This window comes from Rhinatrema bivittatum, chromosome 12 (genome assembly GCF_901001135.1).
Source record: "Rhinatrema bivittatum chromosome 12, aRhiBiv1.1, whole genome shotgun sequence".
Classification (NCBI taxonomy): Eukaryota; Metazoa; Chordata; class Amphibia; order Gymnophiona; family Rhinatrematidae; genus Rhinatrema; species Rhinatrema bivittatum.
In genome coordinates this window covers 22,112,048-22,132,768 of record NC_042626.1, presented here as the reverse complement: position 1 = coordinate 22,132,768, position 20,721 = coordinate 22,112,048, and the positions used below count along the sequence as shown (strand labels likewise).

General features: G+C 46.5%; 1 protein-coding gene across 19 annotated transcripts in view; it reads left to right on the top strand.

The window, feature by feature from the left end:
- Positions 1-20,721, top strand: part of PHLDB1 (pleckstrin homology like domain family B member 1) — a 103,893-nt gene that overhangs the window by 34,278 nt on the left and 48,894 nt on the right. For 13 of the 19 annotated variants that reach the window (XM_029574265.1, XM_029574269.1, XM_029574268.1 and 10 more), the window contains 3 exons: positions 13,685-13,996; positions 17,434-17,577; positions 19,842-19,979. In XM_029574265.1, coding sequence (XP_029430125.1) covers positions 13,685-13,996; positions 17,434-17,577; positions 19,842-19,979 — 594 coding nt within the window. The remainder of the gene's footprint in view (positions 1-13,684; positions 13,997-17,433; positions 17,578-19,841; positions 19,980-20,721) is intronic. The other 6 variants (XM_029574283.1, XM_029574264.1, XM_029574275.1 and 3 more) reach the window with 2 other exon arrangements.

Genomic DNA, 20,721 nt, shown 5'->3' with positions numbered 1-20,721 from the left:
ATAGCAAGATTTGGTTTCATTCTTTCTATTTTAGTGCACTGCTAGTAACCCTTTTGGTCCTAGCAAAAACTGGAGTCTCTTTAGTCTGTGATACCTTTTAAAGGACCAACAAAAAAAATAAAGGTAGAAGTACTTGAGATTTCAAGACCACAGGCCCCCTCCTCAAATGCGTGGTCTCAGAAGCTTAATGTACGGCAACAGCATTTTTGTTAGTCCTGCAGAAGATGTCACAACCTTATTGACGTGATTGGGAGATATCTCCAGTTATGACATACAATGAGGTCTCTTGTCTGTTAGCCGCTGATGTCACAGGAACAGTTGGCGGTCCAAGCTGGAACTGCACTTTTGGAGCAGGGCTTTTACCGTAAGTTCGTGCTGTCATCGCTGCTTCCAGCCGATGAAATACCGGCCCAGAGCAGATCTTGGCTAGGGGACGAGAGTGAAAAGAGGACAAGGCAAGAAGCAAAGGAGAGGAATCAACAGCGAGAGGAGCACTAGATTCTAGCCAGGAATCATCCTGCTGGGAGGTACCCTGATAAATAGGCCCCATCGGGATCTGACTCCATTCGATTCTTCTCATGAAACGAACCGAACTTCCTCGCAGCCAGCGCTCCCCCCCCCCCCCCCCCCAGCATTCTCTGCAGCCAGCAGCCCCTCAATCCCTGCGGCCAGTGCTCCTCCACCAAACATCCCCTACAGGAAGAACCCCCCCCCCCCTCCCAGCAGCCAGTGTTCCTACCCCACCCCCTCCCATATGGGCTGATACAGAAAGGCAGAACGCATAGCTTTATCCGCAGTTGTGAAGGCATTTTCCGCAGGTAATTCTTACTGCCGATGCAGCAAGGCGATTAACCTGCAGAAAACGTGCAGGTAAAACTGTGTGTGTGGCTCTTAGTGCCCTCGCATGCAAATCCTATGCAAACGAGGGCATTAGTTATTAGTTATTCCCTCCCAATGCAGAGCGGTGCACTGGAATAGCTACGGTTTTCCTAGTGCTGGAAACCTAACCCCAGGTCAGAACTGAAGTTAAGTTTGCAGCACTACTGCACTGGCATGAAAAGGATGTCAGAAACCCTTAACCGGATATGTCTATATTTATCTGGCGTCCACTACCACTTAGTCAGATAAGTTTGAATGTGTCCGGCTAAGTGGCGTGGGCAGCTAATCACGGCCACGGTTAGTTGCTGTGATCTCAGTGGTGCCCCCACCTTTTCCTGAGTTAAAATGAGTGTTTAGCCTGTGCTGAATGCTCATTTTGCAGTCTACAGTGCTTATTTGTTATATTTTATTACTTTTTTTAAACTCCCAATGCATTAGTAGAGCATTAGCTGGCTGCATTGGGAGTTTAAAAAATATTTAAACTGGGCATTAAAACTGTATGCTGAAATCCAAATACACAGTGTTTTAATGCCCAGATTTCTTCGTTGGCCTGTCAGAGTTTCTGTGTTCTGTAGATCTCACAGCCAGTTGAGTTTTCAGATATCCGCAATGAATATATTTGAGGTAAATTTGCATATACTGAATTTCCAGTTTATGCAAATGTATCTTATCTATTTATTTGGTTTATATTCTGCCTTTCAGACACTTTAAAGCAGATTACATTCAGATACTATAGCTACTTCCCTGTCCCCGAAGGGCTCACATTCTAAGTTAGTATCGGAGGCAACGGAGGGCGAAGTGACTTGTCCAAGGTCACAAGAAGTGGCAGTGGGATTTGAATTCTGGCTTCCCTGGTTTGCAGACTGCTACTCTAACACTGTGGATATCCTGAGCCACCTGATTGGATGTTGGGTCCCTTGGCCAGATTCGGTAAGCCATGCCTTACCACTCGCCCCCACAGCCAGCATTCCTACAGCAGCCCCCACAGCCAGCACTTTTAGCTACCTGAAATACATATTTAAATGTGCGTGGTATATGCTTGGGGTGAGGGGGAATCTTGGTGAGATGGGTGTACATGGTGTGTGCATTTCATGTATGGTCTCTGGGCAGTTTGGAAGCATCTATCTGGTATATGTATGCATGCCTGTGATGTATTTCTTTTTGGGAAATGTGAACAGTTGTCTGGTGTAGGTTTGTGTCTATGGAGAATCATTTCTATTTCTATTGTATTACCAGATATATATATATATATATATATGTGCATGGATGTCTCCTACCTCTCCTAACATTCTCTGTAGCCAATCCTGTGGTTTGCTAGTCTCGGCCTGTAATTGTAGACCCTTTGCTGCTGATTACAGTCTGAGTTGTGCCTGTTACTGGAGGGCTCTCATTGTGGTCAGTAACTCTCTATATTTAGATGTTCACTTGGACCGTTATAACTATGGCAGCTGAGGGACAGAAGCTGTGTGCCTCTATCTTTGGAGTCGTCCATTCTCTGTAATAGGGCTTGCCTCCCTGCAGCTGCCTGTCCTTCCATGCTGCATCAGTGGTTACCAAAAGCAGGTGGGGGCAGGAAAAATATCAGATCCTCTCACAAATACGTGGAAACACCTCCCAACAATGAATATCCATGAGGTGCAATGGCACAGCAGGAAAGATGGCTTTGGTGACACTGGGAGTAAGTTACACAGAAAGAGAGACCTGCTCTAGTGGCATGAAACGAGAGACACTTTTTTATTTATTTCCACGTGATATTCTGCCTTTTCCTAGGAAAGGATTACAAAGAACGATATGAATTGCAATGCATATGTGGGGGGAGGGTAACATGAAAAGACAAACTTGAGAATTAAAAGTATAAACTGTATAGGTAGCAATACACAATGGAGAACATTAATTTCAGAGTACAGGGAGGATTTATAGCAGTAAGATAGGTGAAGATGCAGAGGCCAGGAGAAGGCTTGGCTGAATAACCAGGTTTTCATTATTTTACGAAAGGAAGAGTAACAGGTTTCCTTGCATAAGTCTTGTGAAACAAATGTTCGATGCCTTGTGCAGCCTGGCCTTCCTGTAGCAGGTGAAGGGGTGATACAAGGGCCTGTTGGGAGGACCACTAGTTCCCTTGCTGGAGGTGTACGTGGGCGCAAGATTCGGGGAAAGTATATTGGTGCTGTTTTGTTCAAGCATCTGAAGATAATACAAAGTACTTTACATTTTAGATTGCTCTCAGTCGGGAGTCAGTGGAGCTTATACAGGATTGGCTTCGTATGGCCAACTGCAGACAGCCTCGCTGCTGTATTTTGCAACAACTGGAGGAGCTTGAGGCTGTGTTGTGATATAGGGAATTGGACTAAATCAATGCCGTTGATGATCAGGGAGTATGCGATGGTGGCCAGATTGTGTTCTTCAAAGAAGGTACATAATTTATTGAAGCTGGAGTAAGTGGACGAATGTGGACTTCACCATGGCTGAGATGTGGGTTTCTGTTGAGAGTTGATGGACACCTCCCAAGACTGTGTCAAGAGTCTGAGGACTGGAGGGTGCTCTCCAAAGTGGAGGATGGGGGTAACAACGGCCGATATCCAAAGAAGCTCTGATTTGGATGGGCTGAGTTTACGTTTGTGATCGCTGAGCCATTGGACTACTACTAAGTCTGCCACTAAGATGAAAAATGGTCATCCTTTATTTTTATATATAGCTGGATATCGTCAGCAATTAGATAACATTCAGTTTCCTAGGACCCAATGACGTTGCAGATTGGCCAGATGTAACCAAATGATTGGCCAGATGTAACCAAATGACGTTGCAGATTGGTTGGAGGTCTGAACCCTGAGAAAATCCGCAGGGGGAGCACTTATTGGCCCTGTGGCTGGGCTGAGCTGTACTGCTGAGGTATGACTGGAAGCAGCCAGTCCATCTATAGCAATTTTTTGTAAGCACATGGAGGCAGATGTTGTCCAGTAGGGCAAACAGAACAGGTTCTGTCCCATAGTCTTCTCTGAGCCGCGACTGGGGAGAGTGAAGAATATGGGTCTCCTCAAAGAAATCTAAGAGTTAGAAGTAAACAACTTTATTTATTTGTTTTATATATTTAAAAATATTTATATGCCACGTCCAAGGTCCTAAGGGGCTCACATAAAACGGCCTGCATACATACGGCATAGGACATCCTTACAAACAATAGAGTACTCAAAATAAGGACACTGATTTTGTAAACAAGTCAGTGTTGCTGCCATACTTAATTCAGCCCAAACGCTTCTTGAAATAAGACTCGACATGTTTCCTAAATGTTTTACTATATATTTCCTTTTGCAGAACCTCTAGAAGCAGATCCCACACAATCCTTGTGGATTTGGAATATCAAGTGTGGAGGGTTCTACCAGGGTGAAAGGTTTTAACGTGTGCCTTGACTGTTAATTGGGGGTAGGACCTAAAAAGATGAAATTGCAGTAGTCAAGCCTTGATATAATCAAAGCCTGAACAACAGTTCTAAAATCAGATACTCCAAGGTACGGTTTCGGCTTTCTTAAGGCACGCAACTTGAAAAAAAGATCTTTGTACTACTGACTTATCGTGATTTAAAAATAAGCTTAGCACCCAAAGTGACCCCCAGATATCTAAACTTGTTTGAGACTCCCTGAAATGTGATTTTCCGTGGAAAAGGAGAAGTTAAACATCTGCTCAATCTGATAATTTTCTATCTCCACCACATCTCTTCACAGCACTTAAATAGATGGAAATAATCTATTTTTTGTAATTTCCTCCTTTCTCAAGTTTATTGTAAACCGGCGTGATGTGCTTGCACGAACACCGGTATATTAAAAGCTGTTAAAAATAATAAAAAAAAATAAATAAATAAGACCAACTGGAAAGAAGAATTGTGCTATCCTCTGCATATAGGCAGTATTAAAGATCTAGGCCTGAATATAGTTCACACATTGGTCTTAAATAAATGTTAAATAGTGTGGTGGACAGACAGGATCCCTGAGGAACCCCGGTTGTTAATGGATGCCAAGAATAAACTCCCTTTTCACAGAAGACTTGCTGGCTTCTCTCAGATTTCTATTAGTTTAGACAGGGAGACTGGAGATTGAGTGAGAGATTCGCCTGGCATTGCTTTTGGAGAAGCTGGGGGCCAATAGCTGACTCAATTCTCCAACGTGTTTGGCTGGTGTAGGGTGAAGTGGATATGGAGATAACTTGATTCACTGGAGGAGTTTATTTTTTTTTTACTTCCAAAGGGGAAGTCGTCCTAAACTCATACAGCTGGCTGCCTTTAGGGATTAGTTGAGCGGCTAAGGTACAAGGCCAATGGAGGTTCCTCTTGGTGCATGGAGAAGGGAGGAGAGGATGGGAAGGGTCTCCTGGATGGTTTCTATTTTTGGTTCAAAATGGTTTGCAAGATCAATTGCAGATGGTCCCTTAGAGGAAGGAAGAGCGAGATGGACTGCTTCAGTGACATCCGGTGTCCTCCTCTTTGATGTGGGTGGGTTTATGCCCTAGGACAGAGTCTGGTAGGGGTCGGTGTAAGCGCAGCCGTGCTTTGAGTGAGCAGGGACGTATTTGGCCATCGAGGATGAAGAGCTTTCGGGTTCCATTCTGTGTACTACTGAATCGCTTCGTGTCCTCTCTGCCAAGGAAGGCATTTGCAGGCTCGGTCTCTGTAATTCTCTTCTTCTCCCCCCGTTATATAAAAGTTTGCTGAGGAGCCAGATTCTGCTCCGTATAAAGTGATGCCGGGAGCGTTCCCCCACCCCAAACCCATTGAGTGCCGCTCCCTGATTCCCTGAGGCGTGGCATCCTCGCAGAAGCGAGAGGGGGGGGGGTGCGTGTGCGTGCTCACAAACATGAGACAGAAATGACTGAGGTGGGGGGAGGGGAGAGGACTTTTTTCAGAACCCACTTCTGGCTCCGGGAAAAATCGGGGGGGCACTGCCGGGGTGCGCCTGTGTCACGCTTGGTGCTCGCTCTCCTGACTCGTGTGTCTAGTAATGCCTGGGAGAGCTCAGACTGCAGCCTGATTGAGGAGGCTGAGTGCTGGGGTGTTTGTGAGTCTGAGAGAGACACAAATAGAGTGTAAGAGAGACGCAAACACACACTGCATGTGTAAACATAGACAGGAGGAGAGCCAAGGTTATGAGAGGGTGATGCATATGAGTATGTGAGAGACAGAAGGACACGAAGCGAGTGGGGTTTGTGAGGGAGACACAGGGTAACAGCCAAGTTTGTATGTGAGAGACCGGAACACGCTGCCTATGCATTTGAGAGAAACGCACCAAATGTGTGTATACGTGTGTGTGTGAGAGAGAGAGAGAGCATTAAGCTGTCTCCTGTGTGAGCAGAAATCTCTGCAGGGTTTCCTGTAAGGGTCCTGGGGCCTGACTGGGCAACACCTGCTGCTGCCTGTTCCTGGAGGCATGCGTGGCGAAGGTGTGCTGTGATCTGGGAGAGGACGACGGGCTGTCCCAGCTACCTGTCCTAGGCTCATGCAGTCCTGGGACCCCCCCTAGTCTTAGTAGACAAAGCCAGGATCAGCTTGGGCTTACAGTGATGGGAGTGACAGTGCCCTGTGAGGTCTGTGCTTACTGCCTGTCCCTCTTCACCCTCTCAAACAGGGTCCTCTCTTCTGCCCCACCCCCTCTCTCCACACACCTACATATCCCTCTCCCCTACCTCTCTCGCTTGTTTCCCCTCTCCCTTCTTATTCTCTGCCTCTTTTCTCTCTCACATTATTATCTTCTTCCCTTTTGCTTTCTCTCCTTCTACCCTTCTCACATTTTTTTCTCTTCTACCGTGTTTTTCTTTTTCCCTGACACATCTGTCTGCCCTCATCCTCTCCTCCGGTAAGCATTCCCTGACAATTTACACATGCGTTTGCCAAAGTGATGCACGGGGAAGTCCATTTTTCAAAGCGGTTTGCGTGGGTAAAGAGGGTTTTTCCCCCTAATTAATGAACTGCCTGGAAATTGCCCTCCCTCCACGCAGCTGAAGGGGGTGTGCACCTTTATCCACATGGAGGGGAGGGGGTTCCTGAGGGGCATGTGTAACTCATGGCGGGGGGGGGCATGATCGCATTTTGGATAAAGAAAGGGTCTGCGTATTTTATACCTGCGGCAGGTTTGAAAGTGAAAGCATGCGCGGTCTTTGTCCCGGTGCAAAGAGTGTGAAAAGTACCCCCTAGTGGTTAAATAAAAGAAGAAAAATTAGAATAGGAATAACAGTAAAATTTAAAATCACAAAGTCCTCAGGTAAGTGAAACATGAAACACTTGTGCGGAAATTTTATTTATTTAAAAGTGTTTGTATACCGTCTTTACAAACAGTGTTTAATCAAAACGGTTTACATAACTAAATAAAAAAACAAACATAAGTAAAGGTTAAACTTAAAAAACGTAAGATTATAAAAAGCATAAAATTACAAAAATACTCAATAAAAAATAAAAAAGTATCTAAAACAATAATTAGTTTACATAAGATAAATCAATATATAATAATGTTGTGCCATTTTATTTACATGCATGAGAGAAAAGAGGTTATGTTATTTAGAGTGTGATATATGGAATGCAGATTGAAATAGGTGTGTTTTTAAGGATTTTTTGAAATGTTTAGAGTTGGATATGGATCTTAAAGAGTCTGGTAGTGCGTTCCATAAGATTGGTCCAATGACTGAGAATGCTCTTTTTCTGGTGATGTCAAGACGGGCCTGTCGTGGTGATGGGATATCTAGAAGGTTTTTGTCCAGTGATCTTAGATGTCTAGCGGGTTTGTATATTCAGAGAATGGAGCATAAAGTAACAGAATTAGGAATGTAAATGAGGGAGTGTATAATGGACAGGATCTTGAATTGTATTCTGTATTTAACTGGTAGCCAGTGTAATGATTGAAGTATCGGGGTAATATGATTTTTTATGGAAGAGTTTGTTAAGATACGTGCTGCTGCATTTTGGATCAGTTGAAGTGAGTGAAGTGTGTTATCTGGGAGACCTATATAAAGAGAATTACAGTAATCAAGCCCCGAAAAGATAAGTGATTGAAGTATAGTCCGAAAATTGTGAAAGAAAAGTAGAGGGTGAAGTTGTTTCAGGAGTTGGAGCTTATAAAATGAATTTCTGGTAATTGTGGATATGTGTTGCTTTAATGAAAGGTCTGAATTGATGGTTATACCTAAGTTTTTTGCAGATTTGGAAATGGGGATAGTGATTCCATTAAATACAAGTTGGGAGGGGGGACCTATGGATGAATCTGTAATTGAAGAGAGATGGACTATTTGGGGGAAAAGGGGGCAGGATCGGGAAAGCTCTGTACACTTATGCTCGTAGCATGGGAAATAAAATCCCGCATCTAGAGGAGGTCATAGAAGAGGCAGGCTTGGATGTAGTGGTACATGGGAAACCCTGACTGGGATCTAATTATATTCAGGAAGGATCAGGAAGAAGAAGCGGAGGAGGAGTGGCAATATATAAAAAAAGCCCATAATATTAAAGCAATAGAAGTACAGGGTCTGCGAGGTAAGGAGAGGGGGCACTGCGGGTTGATCTGGAAGATCTGTTTATATTGGTGTAACTTCCAGATCTCCATTGCCGACAGGAGAAATGGACAGAGAGTTAATGGAAGGTGGTCAGAACATTGCAGTGAGAGGGGAAGCGCTATTACTCTGGGATCTCAGTCATTCAGGTCTTAAAATGGGAGGAGTACCTCCAGAATTGTTAGCTGGGGGAGTAGAAGAGCAGGAGATATTATTATAAAAGAAGTCCTGAAAAGAAGTCCTGAAAAGAATTAGACCTCTTTTCCATGCCCAAGATTTCAGAACTATTCTACAAGCAATCATCTTTTCAAAATTAGACTATTGTAACACCATCCTACTCGGCCTTCCCGCTTCATACACCAAACCGCTTCAGATGGTGCAAAATGCAGCTGCACGAATTCTGACAAATACCAGGAGAAGGGACCACATAACCCCCATTCTAAAGAGCCTCCATTGGCTACCTATACACTTTAGAATAATATACAAGGCCATTCTTACCACATACAAAATCATCCACCAACTGGCTCCCATTGACATACAGATCCCTCTCCGACTACACAATTCGTCAAGACCGACAAGAGATGCATACAAAGGATCGCTACAGGTACCACCGTCCAAATCTACCAGACACTGCACACTAAGAGACCGGGCTTTCTCTACAGCCATTCCACCGTTATGGAACTCCATCCCCTCAAATCTCAGAACAGAACCATGCATCTCAACCTTCAAAAAAAGACTAAAGACCTGGATATTCATACAAGCTTTCCCAGACACCAACATGGTCAACTAATCTCCAACTACACCTTGATTAACCATATCTTGATTAACCATATCTTCTATCGTTTACCTGTGTGAATTAATCCTGTCCTTTCTCTTCCTTCTCAGCCAAGTTCTTATCACCCTGTTATATGTAACTGCCTTTTCAGCACCATTGTTATAGTTATGTTTACTATGCACCCCTGTTTTATGTGAACCAGCATGATGTGACTGCTGTCTCGAATGCCGGTATATAAAAATTTGAAATAAATAAATAAATAAATAAATAAGGGTAACAAGCCTTTTTGTTAAGGAAGTAAACAAAGTAAAAAGGGACTGCTAAGGTTTTCTGAAGAAGCAGCCGGAAAGATAAGGAAACGGTTTAGCATTCATAAACTACAAGAGATCATAGGAAGGGGAGGACAGGCAAAACGATATCTCAGAAAGCTAAGAGAAGTTGGAAAAGTAGTCAGGAATTGCAAAGTGAAGAAGAAATAGCAAATACGAGATGGAAGGAAGTACAAACGTTGCGTTCTGAGACTCTTAAGGTAAAGGGGATGAATATGTAGAGGCCGGTGAGGAAAAAGCAAAACTGCTTAACCATTATTTCTGTTCCCCGTGGAAGGACCATAAATAAGAGTGGAAGTGAGGAAAACCTCATCCTGCGTTTCGTGAGGAGCTAACTAAACTTAAAGTGGATAAAGCCTGGGAGCCAGGTGGGATGCAGCTGAAGGCATTAAGGGAACTTGGAGAAGGCCTGGCAGCTCCGCTGGGAATAGGTCCACAAGGCTGGAGCCAGGTGGCTACGATTCCTATTTACAAAAGTGGGAACTACAGGCCGGTTAGTCTGGACCTCTGGGGTGAGAAAACGAATGGAATCGCTGCTACAACAGAGGATGGTGCAGTTTCTGGAAGCCAAGGGATTGCAGGACTTGAGGCAGCAGGGTTTTACCAGAGGTAAATCTTGTCAGATGAAGCCAGTGGATCGCAGGACTCGAGGCAGCAGGGTTTTACCAGAGGTAAATCTTGTCAGATGAAGCCAGTGGATCGCAGGACTCGAGGCAGCAGGGTTTTACCAGAGGTAAATCTTGTCAGATGAAGCCAGTGGATCGCAGGACTCGAGGCAGCAGGGTTTTACCAGAGGTAAATCTTGTCAGATGAAGCCAGTGGATCGCAGGACTCGAGGCAGCAGGGTTTTACCAGAGGTAAATCTTGTCAGATGAAGCCAGTGGATCGCAGGACTCGAGGCAGCAGGGTTTTACCAGAGGTAAATCTTGTCAGATGAAGCCAGTGGATCGCAGGACTCGAGGCAGCAGGGTTTTACCAGAGGTAAATCTTGTCAGATGAAGCCAGTGGATCGCAGGACTCGAGGCAGCAGGGTTTTACCAGAGGTAAATCTTGTCAGATGAAGCCAGTGGATCGCAGGACTCGAGGCAGCAGGGTTTTACCAGAGGTCGGTCTTCTCAGACAGACCTGATCAATTTCTTTTGATTTGGCAACCAGAGAGTTGGATCAGAGGAAAGCGCCTGATGTCGTGCACTTGAATTTCAGTAAAGCCTTTGAACACGGTTCCACAGAGGCGACATTGGGCTGGCCCGTAACGTGACTGTTAGAAACTGGTCCAATGGGAGGTGGCAAAGGGCAATGACAAATGGAGTTCACTCTGAGGACACGCAGGGACTGATCCTTGGACCGGTTCTTTTCTGCATTTTCATGGTTACTGCAGAAGGATTGTCGGGAAAGGTTTGTCTTTTTTTTGCTGATACCAAAATCTGCAACAGGGTAGACAACCAGGAAGGTGTGGAAAACACGGAGGGGAGGGGGTCGAGTGAAGCTTGAGGAATGGTCCAGGCTCTGTCAGCTAAGATTTAGTGCTAAAAAAAAATTGTGAGTTATGTATTTAGGCTGCCAAAAACCAAGGGAGAGGTACAGCACAGGAGAAGAAATTCTTCTAAGCACGAGTGAAGAGCGGGATCTAGGGTGATGGTAGCTGATGAACTTAAAGTGGTCAAACGGATGGAAAGCTGCTTGGCTGCCTAGGGAGAGGAATGGTGAGAATATTAAGGGATGCGATATGGCCCCAGTAAGTCCTTGGTGAGACCTCCCCTCCCCCACGGTTCTCTGTGTTAGAGGGCTGGAGACCGCATCTTCACAAGGATAGAAACCGGTTGCAGTCGCTCCAGGGGGTGGCTACTAAAATATTCGATGGTCTCCATTCTGAAGCATATGGGGACAGACTTAAAGATCCAAACATGCACACCCTGGAGGAAAGGGGAGATATGAGAGAGACATTTACGTACCTCCCAAGATTTCCATGCACAGGAGGCCGGCCTCTTTCAAAGGAAAGGGTGAAAGGGGGGGGGGTAGTAGATTTATGAGTAATCTAAGGAAATATTTCTTTGCAGAGAGGGTAGTGGATGCATGGAACAGCCTCCCCGTGGAGATGAGGACAGTATCTGAATTCAAGAAAGCATGGGATAAACACAGAGGATCTCCGAGAGAGTGGTAGGGATTATAAATCTGAATAGTTGGTGTGGATGGGCAGACTAGACAGGCTGTATGGTCTTTCTACCCTCATGTTTCTGATTTTTCTAAGTATGTAAAGGACAATGCCAGCATTTTGGCAATGTTCAGTGTTGTCTGTCAGGTTACGTTTCTGATCTTGTGGCGCAGGATACAACACATTTTGCTGCTGTTTTTTGGGTTTTCCCTAAGGATGGAACAGTTTCACCTGTTCATTCTTTTGTGGGAAGTCTGTTATTTTTTTTATTTTGTCTGTCAGCTTTGAGAAATATGTCTCTCTGATATACCTTTGTATTTTGTATTTCCCCTTCTGTCTCTGTGCCCTTTTCGCTGCTTTCTCTGTCCTTCCTCTCTCACCTTATCTCCTTTTATCTCTCTTCCATTCTCCATACATTTACTTCTTTGGCCCTTGCCAAAGGCTGGGCTTTGTGTCTGAAATAACAATTTGTGGAATTCTTTTATTAGAATACCATTAATTGCCATATGTCTATTAGCACACAGTCAGATCAGACCCTAGATACCAAGATCTGGACCCAGCATTACCCCTGCCCCCAGAACAGGGAGTACCCCATACTTCCTGTCCTGGGGCACTGGGAGTCGGTGACATCTGTACCTAGCACTGCCCCAATGCAGGGAGTTGATGACATCTGTATCCCCAGTGCAGGGAGTCAGTAACATCTGTAACTAGCGTTGCCTCCGTCCCTAGCATAGGGAGTCAGTGTTATATGTAACAAGCACGGGGCCTGCAGCACAGAAAGTCAATAACATCTGTATTTACCCAGTGCTGCCCCTGCCCAGATATTGAGTCGGTAACATCTGGAATGGGATGGGGGCTGCAGGGGATAAATGTTCTTAAAGGTGTCTCTGTGATTGATCTGTCCTAATGCAGATAATTATGGAAATAAAAGTGAATGAATCGGTGAGGAGCGGCGGTGGGGAGGAGCCATGAAGCAGAGACAAGAGATGGGGAGAGGGCGGGTAACAGTGCAGACAGGAAATTCCTATTTCTTTATGTCCTCAAAAGATATTAGTCCATTTCAGTTTGATAGCCATCTCACAAGTGTTTTCTGCGGGTGGGGGGAGGGGCGTGGTAGTGTACGGTGTGGGCCCTCCTTTTCTTGTATACATCTCACAGCACTTGCTGTGGGCCTAGTGAAGGCTGTTTTGCGCCCTGTGTTTCCCCACCTCCTGTGGACCCTTTGCTTCTCCCCTCCCCCACAGTTCTCAGTGTGCTGAAAGGAGACCATTCAATTGGTTGTACTGTGTTTCCAGCCCTGCCACACCTCGCATATGAATGACAAAGACCAAGAATTGCTGTGGAAGGGGTGAAAGGTCGTGGTGTCTGGGGGGTATTGTTGGGTCGCTCATTTACTGCTGGGTTGGAACAGGTGGTGCCCCGAGTACTCCCTCCTTCCCTGTTCCATCTGTTAGAGGCGACGTCCGGGCATGGGGTGCCCTGTGCACTGGGGATGTATTCCCTCCGTGAAGAGGCGCTGCATATATTCTTTGCCAGTCCTGTGCCGCAGGGAATCGCCACAGCAGAGAAAGGGAAAACACGCAGACAGATGCCTCTTGTGAACTGAAAGGTGGATGTGGGCCTGGCGCAGAAGGAAGCATGCACAGCCTGTTAACACGAAAAACGCTGAGAACTCCAGCCGAGCTTTGAAGCACTAGCACTGTAGTGCTTGAGCAGAGAAGTTTCTGCAGTGCAGTTCAAGCACCACATACACAGCTGCTGAATGAGGCCCAGCACTTGTGTATGCGGTGCTTGTAACGTGTGGTGGTCTGCCTGTGGCACGAGGGGCTTTGCGCGCAGCACAGTGTAGCAAACTTTGTATTCAGCACTTGATGTTCACGATGGTCTGCATATGGTATATTTGTAGGATGTGGCACCTGTAGAGCGCTGAGATTAAGGGGGGAGGGTCCCTGGATGGTTTCACCGGTACGTGCACACTAAGGGTGGGCTGGCTGCTGGTGGTGCTTATCTTTCACTCTGCGTTGCTAGGAGCGGCAGCGCCTGGAAACTATCCTGAATCTGTGTGCAGAGTACACCAGAAACGATGGTGGGAGCGACATGGTGTGCACGGAGGAACCGTACAGGAGTTGTGCTGCAGCAGGCGATGGTGTCGCCGCTCTGACAGGCAGGAGACCCTCAAAGGATGCTAGCAGCCTTGCTGCAATGAGAAGAGGGGCGCAGAACCTCAAAGCAGGGGTGATCATGGCTAGTGCTGGACACAAGCAGCAAGAGACCCTGGAGAGATCAGACGAGGAGAACCTGAGGGAAGAGTGCAGCAGCACAGAGAGCACGCACCACGAGGTAAGGAGGATAGAGATGGGATGACGCACATCACGAGGTAAGGAGGGTAGGGGAGGGGCACTGGGTGAAGCACACCACGAGGTATGGAGGATTGGGGGGGATAGGGGCTAGGGGTGATGCACACCGCAAGGTAAGGAGGATGGGGGGATAGAGACAGGGGGTGGCACATTGTTCAGTGAGGAAAATGTTAAGACAGCGACGAAACGGGAACAGGATGTTCCCTGTACGAACCCAGATCAGTCAAGACTCCTGGGGTTATGCATCCCTGCCATCAGATGGAGACCGAAATTTTTACTGACACTGCTACATAATCATGTGTGCCACCTGCAGTTCCTCAGTATTTCGCTGTCTCCAGCAGATGGTAGATGGTGCAAAACTTGCAGCTCTGCAGTCAGGAGACTGGTTTGATCTTATGAGCCTTCCTCCCAGGGGGTGTTTGGGTTATAGTGAATCCTTCCCTGTCTGGTCAAGATGGACGAGCTGGGGTTGGTGACCCTTTTGTATGCTTGTTCCATCACTCTATGGGGTGTAAATCTGGTGGTCCAGATCCCTCCCCTTCATGAGGTTGCTGAGGCAGTTGCTGGCTCAGGGTTGTGGAGGTTTTTTTTGCCCTTTTTGAATTTGGCTTGAGGCTGTTCTGTGTTGGCTGTTCCCAAGAAGACGACTATTCCAGTTGTGGAGTCAGTGGCTTTGAAGGATGTTCAGGATCGAAAACTGGAGGTTCACCTTAAAAGGATTTTTGACGTGGCAGTTCTGGGTTTATGGGCAGCAGTTTGTTCCAGTTTTATGCAGAGGACTTGACTGCGTTGGGTGCAGCAGCTTCAAGATGGTCAGTCGAAGTCTGGTGAGGAGGCAAGTAAGGCTGAATGGTTGGAGGTGACAGTGGCATACATAGCGGATGCTTTGTATGACCCTGGTTAGGACTTTGTCGTGAGTTATGGCATCGGCAGTTTCAGCCAGGAGGTTATTATGGTTGCAGAACTGGTCGGCGGATGAGTCGTCCAAGTCTCAATTGGGGTCTCTGCCCTTAAAAGGCCGACTCTTGTTTGGTGAGGACCTGGAGCAGTTGATGAAGAATCTGGGCGAGAATAAGGTACACAGGTGGCCGGAGTATAAGCCTAAGAGCAAGAGGTTTTTTCAGGCTCGGTCTCGTTTTCTGGATAGTAGGAGGTCTCGCTTGACGAGGGGAGCTTCAGGTCCGCAGAAGCAGTTCTCTGCCTGGGGTCATCGAAAACGCGCGTCCAAACACGGGCTAACAGTGCGCTCCACTGGAGCACACTTTACTGTATCGGCCTGAATGTTAGGAATTATTAGGAAGGGAATGATTAATAAAATGGAAAATGTCATAATGCCTCTGAATTGTTCCATGGTGAGACCGCACCTTAAATACTTTGTACCGTTCTGGTCGCCGCATCGCAAAAAAGATATAGTTGCGATTGAGAATGTACAGAGAAGGGCGACCAAAATGATAAAGGGGATGGAACAGCTCCCCTATGAGGAAAGGCTGAAGAGGTTAGGACTGTTCAGCTTGGAGAAGAAACAGCTGAGGGGGGATATGATAGAGGTCTTTAAGATCATGAGAGGTCTTGAACGAGTAGATGTGAATCAGTTATACAATTTCGGATAATAGGACGACTAGGGGGCACTCCATGAAGTTAGCAAGTAGCACATTTAAGACTAATCGGAGAAAATTCTTTTTCACTCAATGCACAATTAAGCTCTGGAATTTGTTGCCAGAGGATGTGGTTAGTGCAGTTAGTGTAGCTGGGTTCAAAAAAGGTTTGGATACATTCTTGGAGGAGAAGTCCATTAAGTGCTATTAATCAGTTTTACTTAGTGAATAGCCACTGCTATTAATTGCATCAGTAGCATGGGATCTTCTTGGTGTTTGGGTAATTGCCAGGTTCTTGTTGCCTGGTTTGGCCTCTGTTGGAAACAGGATGCTGGGCTTGATGGACCCTTGGTCTGACCCAGCATGGCAATTTCTTATGTTCTTATGTTAATCTCTGAGTTGCAAGCTTTATCTTGCCGTGATCCATTCTTGCAGATGTCGGTTTTGGGAATATCCTTACGGATAGTACCCTTGTTTTTGCCTAAGGTGGTATCGATGTTTCATGTGAATCAAACTGTGGAGCTTCCGGCCTTTTCCTGAGATGGACTCTTTCGCACCTCATGCGAGGGAGCATAAGCTTTTGGACATACGTAGAGCTTTGTTGAGGTATCTCAAAGTGACAAATGATTTCATGAGATCAGATTACCTCTTTGTTTTGTGGAGCAGTTCGAAGAGGGATTCTCAGGCTTCTAAGGCTACTATTGCACGTGACTCAAGGAGGCCATTGGGTTGATGTATATAACTGGAGGTCGCCTGTTCCTGAGGGTTTGAGAGCCCACTCTATACACTCTCAGGTGACCTTGTGGGCAGAAGCTCAGATGATTTTCGCCGCAGGAAATTTGCAGAGTGGCGACTCGGAAGTCGCTGCATACTTTTGCAAGGCACTATCGCTTGGATATGGGGGCTCTGGAGTCCCGGTCTTTTGGTGAGAGTGACTTGCGAGCAGGACTCTCCAGGTCCCAGTCTAAGTAGGGAGCGTTGGTACATCCCAGGAGTCTGGACTGATCTGGGTACGTACAGGGAAAGGAAAATTGGTTCAATCTGTGGAGATGGAGAGTCGTCCATTCATCTGATTTATTGATATGGAATACAGATTTTCATAGATGGAAATCAGACTGGTTAAAAAGTTTTTTTTGAAAGTTTGTTGGTATTTTTTGTACTGTTTTTATGCTTGGGTACAGGTCAATAATGAGGAACTGCAGGTGGCACAATTGATTATGTATCAGTGTCAGTAAAACTTCCTCTGTCTCCATCTGCTGGCAGGGAGGCATAACACCAGGAGTCTGGACTGATCTGTGGTAATACAGGAACAAAAATTAGCAGGTAAGAACCAATTTTCCTATACACATTATGAGCGATGAGCTAAGGAGGATGAGGGAGTAGGCGTAAGGTGGTAACACACACACCACAAGGTAAGGATGTTGGAGAGACAGAAGCAGGAGGCTGACCCACATGCAAATTTATTTCATGCATATTTATTGTGGGTATCCTGAAACCAGACTGGCTTGAGAAACACCGATACAAACTATGAGGAAAAGAGGAGAACCTGCAAGGGTGAAGGACAGAATTAGGGGGTAGTGATCCAAACTAGTAAATGTCTGGCTCTTCCCCCTCACCCCCCCCCCCCCACACACACACATTTAACACTAGCCACCTTGTTGGCACCAGCAATGCCCCCTTTTTTTGGAACTGTCTGTACTCCCCCCAGGGCACCAGTAGTGCCTCTGCTGTCACCGGTTGTGCCTGAGAACTTGCCACACCTGTCCCACGAGAGTGTCCCCCCCTGAGGCTGTCAGGAATGAGCTTTGATACTCTTTTCTATAAGCAGCATGAAGATTCCCCAGGCGCAGACTGGAAGCAGGAGGCAGCGGTACTAGAGGAGGCCCGAGCTCACATCCTTGGGAGAGTGGATGAGCTGAAGGGACGAATCAAGGAGCTGGAGCAGCAGCTGCAGGAGTCTCACCGAGAGGTAAGGCAGGGCCGTGCACCTGGACTGCCAAAGCTTATCCTTGTGGCGTGAGACCATGGGAGAGGCAGGATAATAATCCATAGGGGTAATGTGCCAAGGCAGATCTGGAGCAATAATCCTGGGGTGTTGGACCATAATCGTGCAGCAGTGTGCCGCAGAAAAGCCAAGGCGAGACCCGTGGGATGGTGTGCCGTAACTGAAGGACAGCAAATATCTGTGGACTGCTGTCATTTGGGAGAATTTGGGTGATACCTCTGGGGTGGCCCGCCATAGAAGAAACTGGATGGATATGCGCAGTGGTTTGGGACTACTTGCAGGTCATGGGTTGCATGACTTCAACCTTTGGGGCTGGTCCCTTGGGCATTCGCACATATGCAACCTCTCCAGAGGGCTCTTCTCTCTCGGTGGAATATTTTGTCGGGGGAATTTCATATTCCTCTTCCGCTAGAGGGGGGAACACAGGGATAGTCTTTCCTGGTGGCTACGTTGGGGGCAGTCTGGAACATTGAGTGCCGCTGGGAGTTCCAGATTGGCATCAGTAGTGACCCCCACCCAGTCTCACGGGCTGGGGAGCTGTGTGTCAGGATCAGGCGGCTTAGGGCCGGTGGTCGAAGAAAGAGGCTTCTTGGTCTAACAGTGGGTTAAAGATGAGAGCGGTGTGTGTGAGTGAAGGGATCCATAGGGGTGAGGGGATTGAAAGGGGTACAGGGTGTGTATAGAGTTAGGGGGTCAGAGGAGGAGTGGGAGTTTGAATGATAAAAAGGGATCAGCGTTAGGAGGAGAAATGGGGAGAAAATGGATTCGCGCTCCTTTCCTTTACTGGTCTCCCCATCCCCAATTCAGGATCCCTTTCTGTTTTCCTCTCTCTTCCTCAGTTCATCTTTTTTTTCTTCTCTTATCTCCCTTTCTTTTACTTCCAATTCTACCCTCCCTCCATAACTATTACTTACCTATCACTTCTGTAGCACTGCTTGATGTGTGCAGCGTGAAGATCCGAATATCAGATCTCCCATGCTGAGCCCAGCAGCCTATCTCTGACAGTGGCCAATCCAGGTTACGGGTACCCAGCAGATCCCAAGGAGTAGATCCACTTCCAGGGCTAAGCAGTGGCCTTCCCAAGTCTACCTCACTAATAATGGTTTAGGAACCCCTTTTAAACCCAGCTATGCTGGATGTCTTGACCACGTCCTCAAGCAATAAATTCCACATACTTTCTCCAATTTAATCCTGCTACCTGTTGTTAGTTTATTGTATGTATTTGTTATCAAACTTGATATATTGCCTAATCTGAACTAGTCCCTGGGAGGCTAAACAATTTAAAATTACAATATCAGTACATTTAATCACATAAATGCAAAGACATACCTCAACATCTCAACCTCCAGCCCACCTACTATTACAAAATTTTAAACATAGCCCACAGATAGATGAAATATTATTATTCACACCACAAGCTCCTTCATCAGACCCCTAAGCAATTAAATTCATACATATAGCATACTTCCAACATCAGCTTGGACACTCGAAGAAATGCCTCAACAAACAGCCATGACTTAACAAGCAGCTTAAGGAAATTTCAAATAATTTGCTTCCTGCCCCACTATAAGTGGAAGATTGTTCCATATAATAGGTGCAATGCTGCTAAACTCTACGTTCCTTGGAGCAAAGTTTTGCTAGATAACTGAAAGTCTCCTTTTAAATAACAAGAGAGAGAATCTTAAATTTGACCTTCTGTACAACTGATAACCAATGTAACGCTATCCCCTCTCCTGACCCCTGCTACCATAGAAGCAGCAGGTGTTCTGTACAATCTGTAAATGCTTTATGACAACCTCTCATAGACCTGGATAGAGTGAATTGCAGTAGTCCAACCTAGTAGTACCAAAGCATGAACAATTGATACTAGATCCTCTTTACCCAGGTTACTTCCGCAGTTGCCAATAAGTGTAAGTTGAAAAAGGAAGCCCAAACTAATGCAGAGATGGGGACAGATTTAAAGATCTAACTATGAAGATACCCTGGAGGAAAGGGGAGATAAGATAGAGAATAAATACACAGGAGACAGGCCTCTGATCTTTGACATCCCTCTCCCCGCCAGCAGGCAGGGTGTATTAGTATGGCAACTCATACAAATTATCACGCCAAGATGCCAATACAGTTATCTGAATCTGATACCCGTTGGGCAGAATGTGGGTTTTGCTGGGCAGAGCATGAATCCTGGCCCTGGTGGTGACCCCAGTGTGTGCGTGTGTGTGTGTTTGCAGGTGGAGATGGAGCGGGCTCTCCTGCAGGGTGAGCGGGAGGCTGAAATCACACAGCTGCAACAGGAGCAGAAGATCGTGGAACAGTTGCAGGAACAGCTCAGCAGCCTGGAATTCAGAATCCAAAAGGAAAGGGACAAGGTATAGTCCTGGTCACTAAGAGGCACCTTAACGGATGTTAGAACAGGGGGGTATGCACAGGCATGTTTGCGCCAGGATGAGCGGAGTGAAAGCTGCCACAGCCCCCCTGGCTCTCTTGCCTCTCCGGCACCACTGCTGCCGTCACTGCTTCCTCCTCCGTCAACGATCCCTGGCTGCTCCCTCCTGTGCCGTCGCAGCCCATTACGCTGACGACTCCTCCCTCCTCACCTGGGAGTGCAGTTGCCATTGGGCGTTCAGCTCACGGATGGAGACGCACCAGCCGGTCCTGTGGCATCTGTGGGGGAGACGAGGTGGAAAATGCGCTGTCATAATGGAAAATATTTGTCATGCAGCAGGTTTTGTTTCTGAGCTGATTCTCGTGCAAGCAGTGATGTCATTGGGATATGCCTCCGTGGTTTAGTGGTAAAAATCTGTGATTTTTTTTTTTCCCTTGCATCGGGAGCCTGAGTAGCATGCAGTGCTGTATACTCCTAGGAAATGCGAGCAGTTTGTGGCTGATGTAGATCCATAAACCTGTCATGATGATATAATTTCTCAGCCCTTCGCGCATCCCTTCTGTTCGGGTGTGGAACAAATTTATATCCAGGTAATAAAATCCCTGCTCCAAAAAGCTTATAAGTGGGTGCTTGAGGCCACAAAAGAGAAAAGGACTTGCCCAGGTTCACACAGAGCCTCAGCAGAAGGAGGCGCGATTTGAACCCGGGTCTGTTGGTTTCCAGGC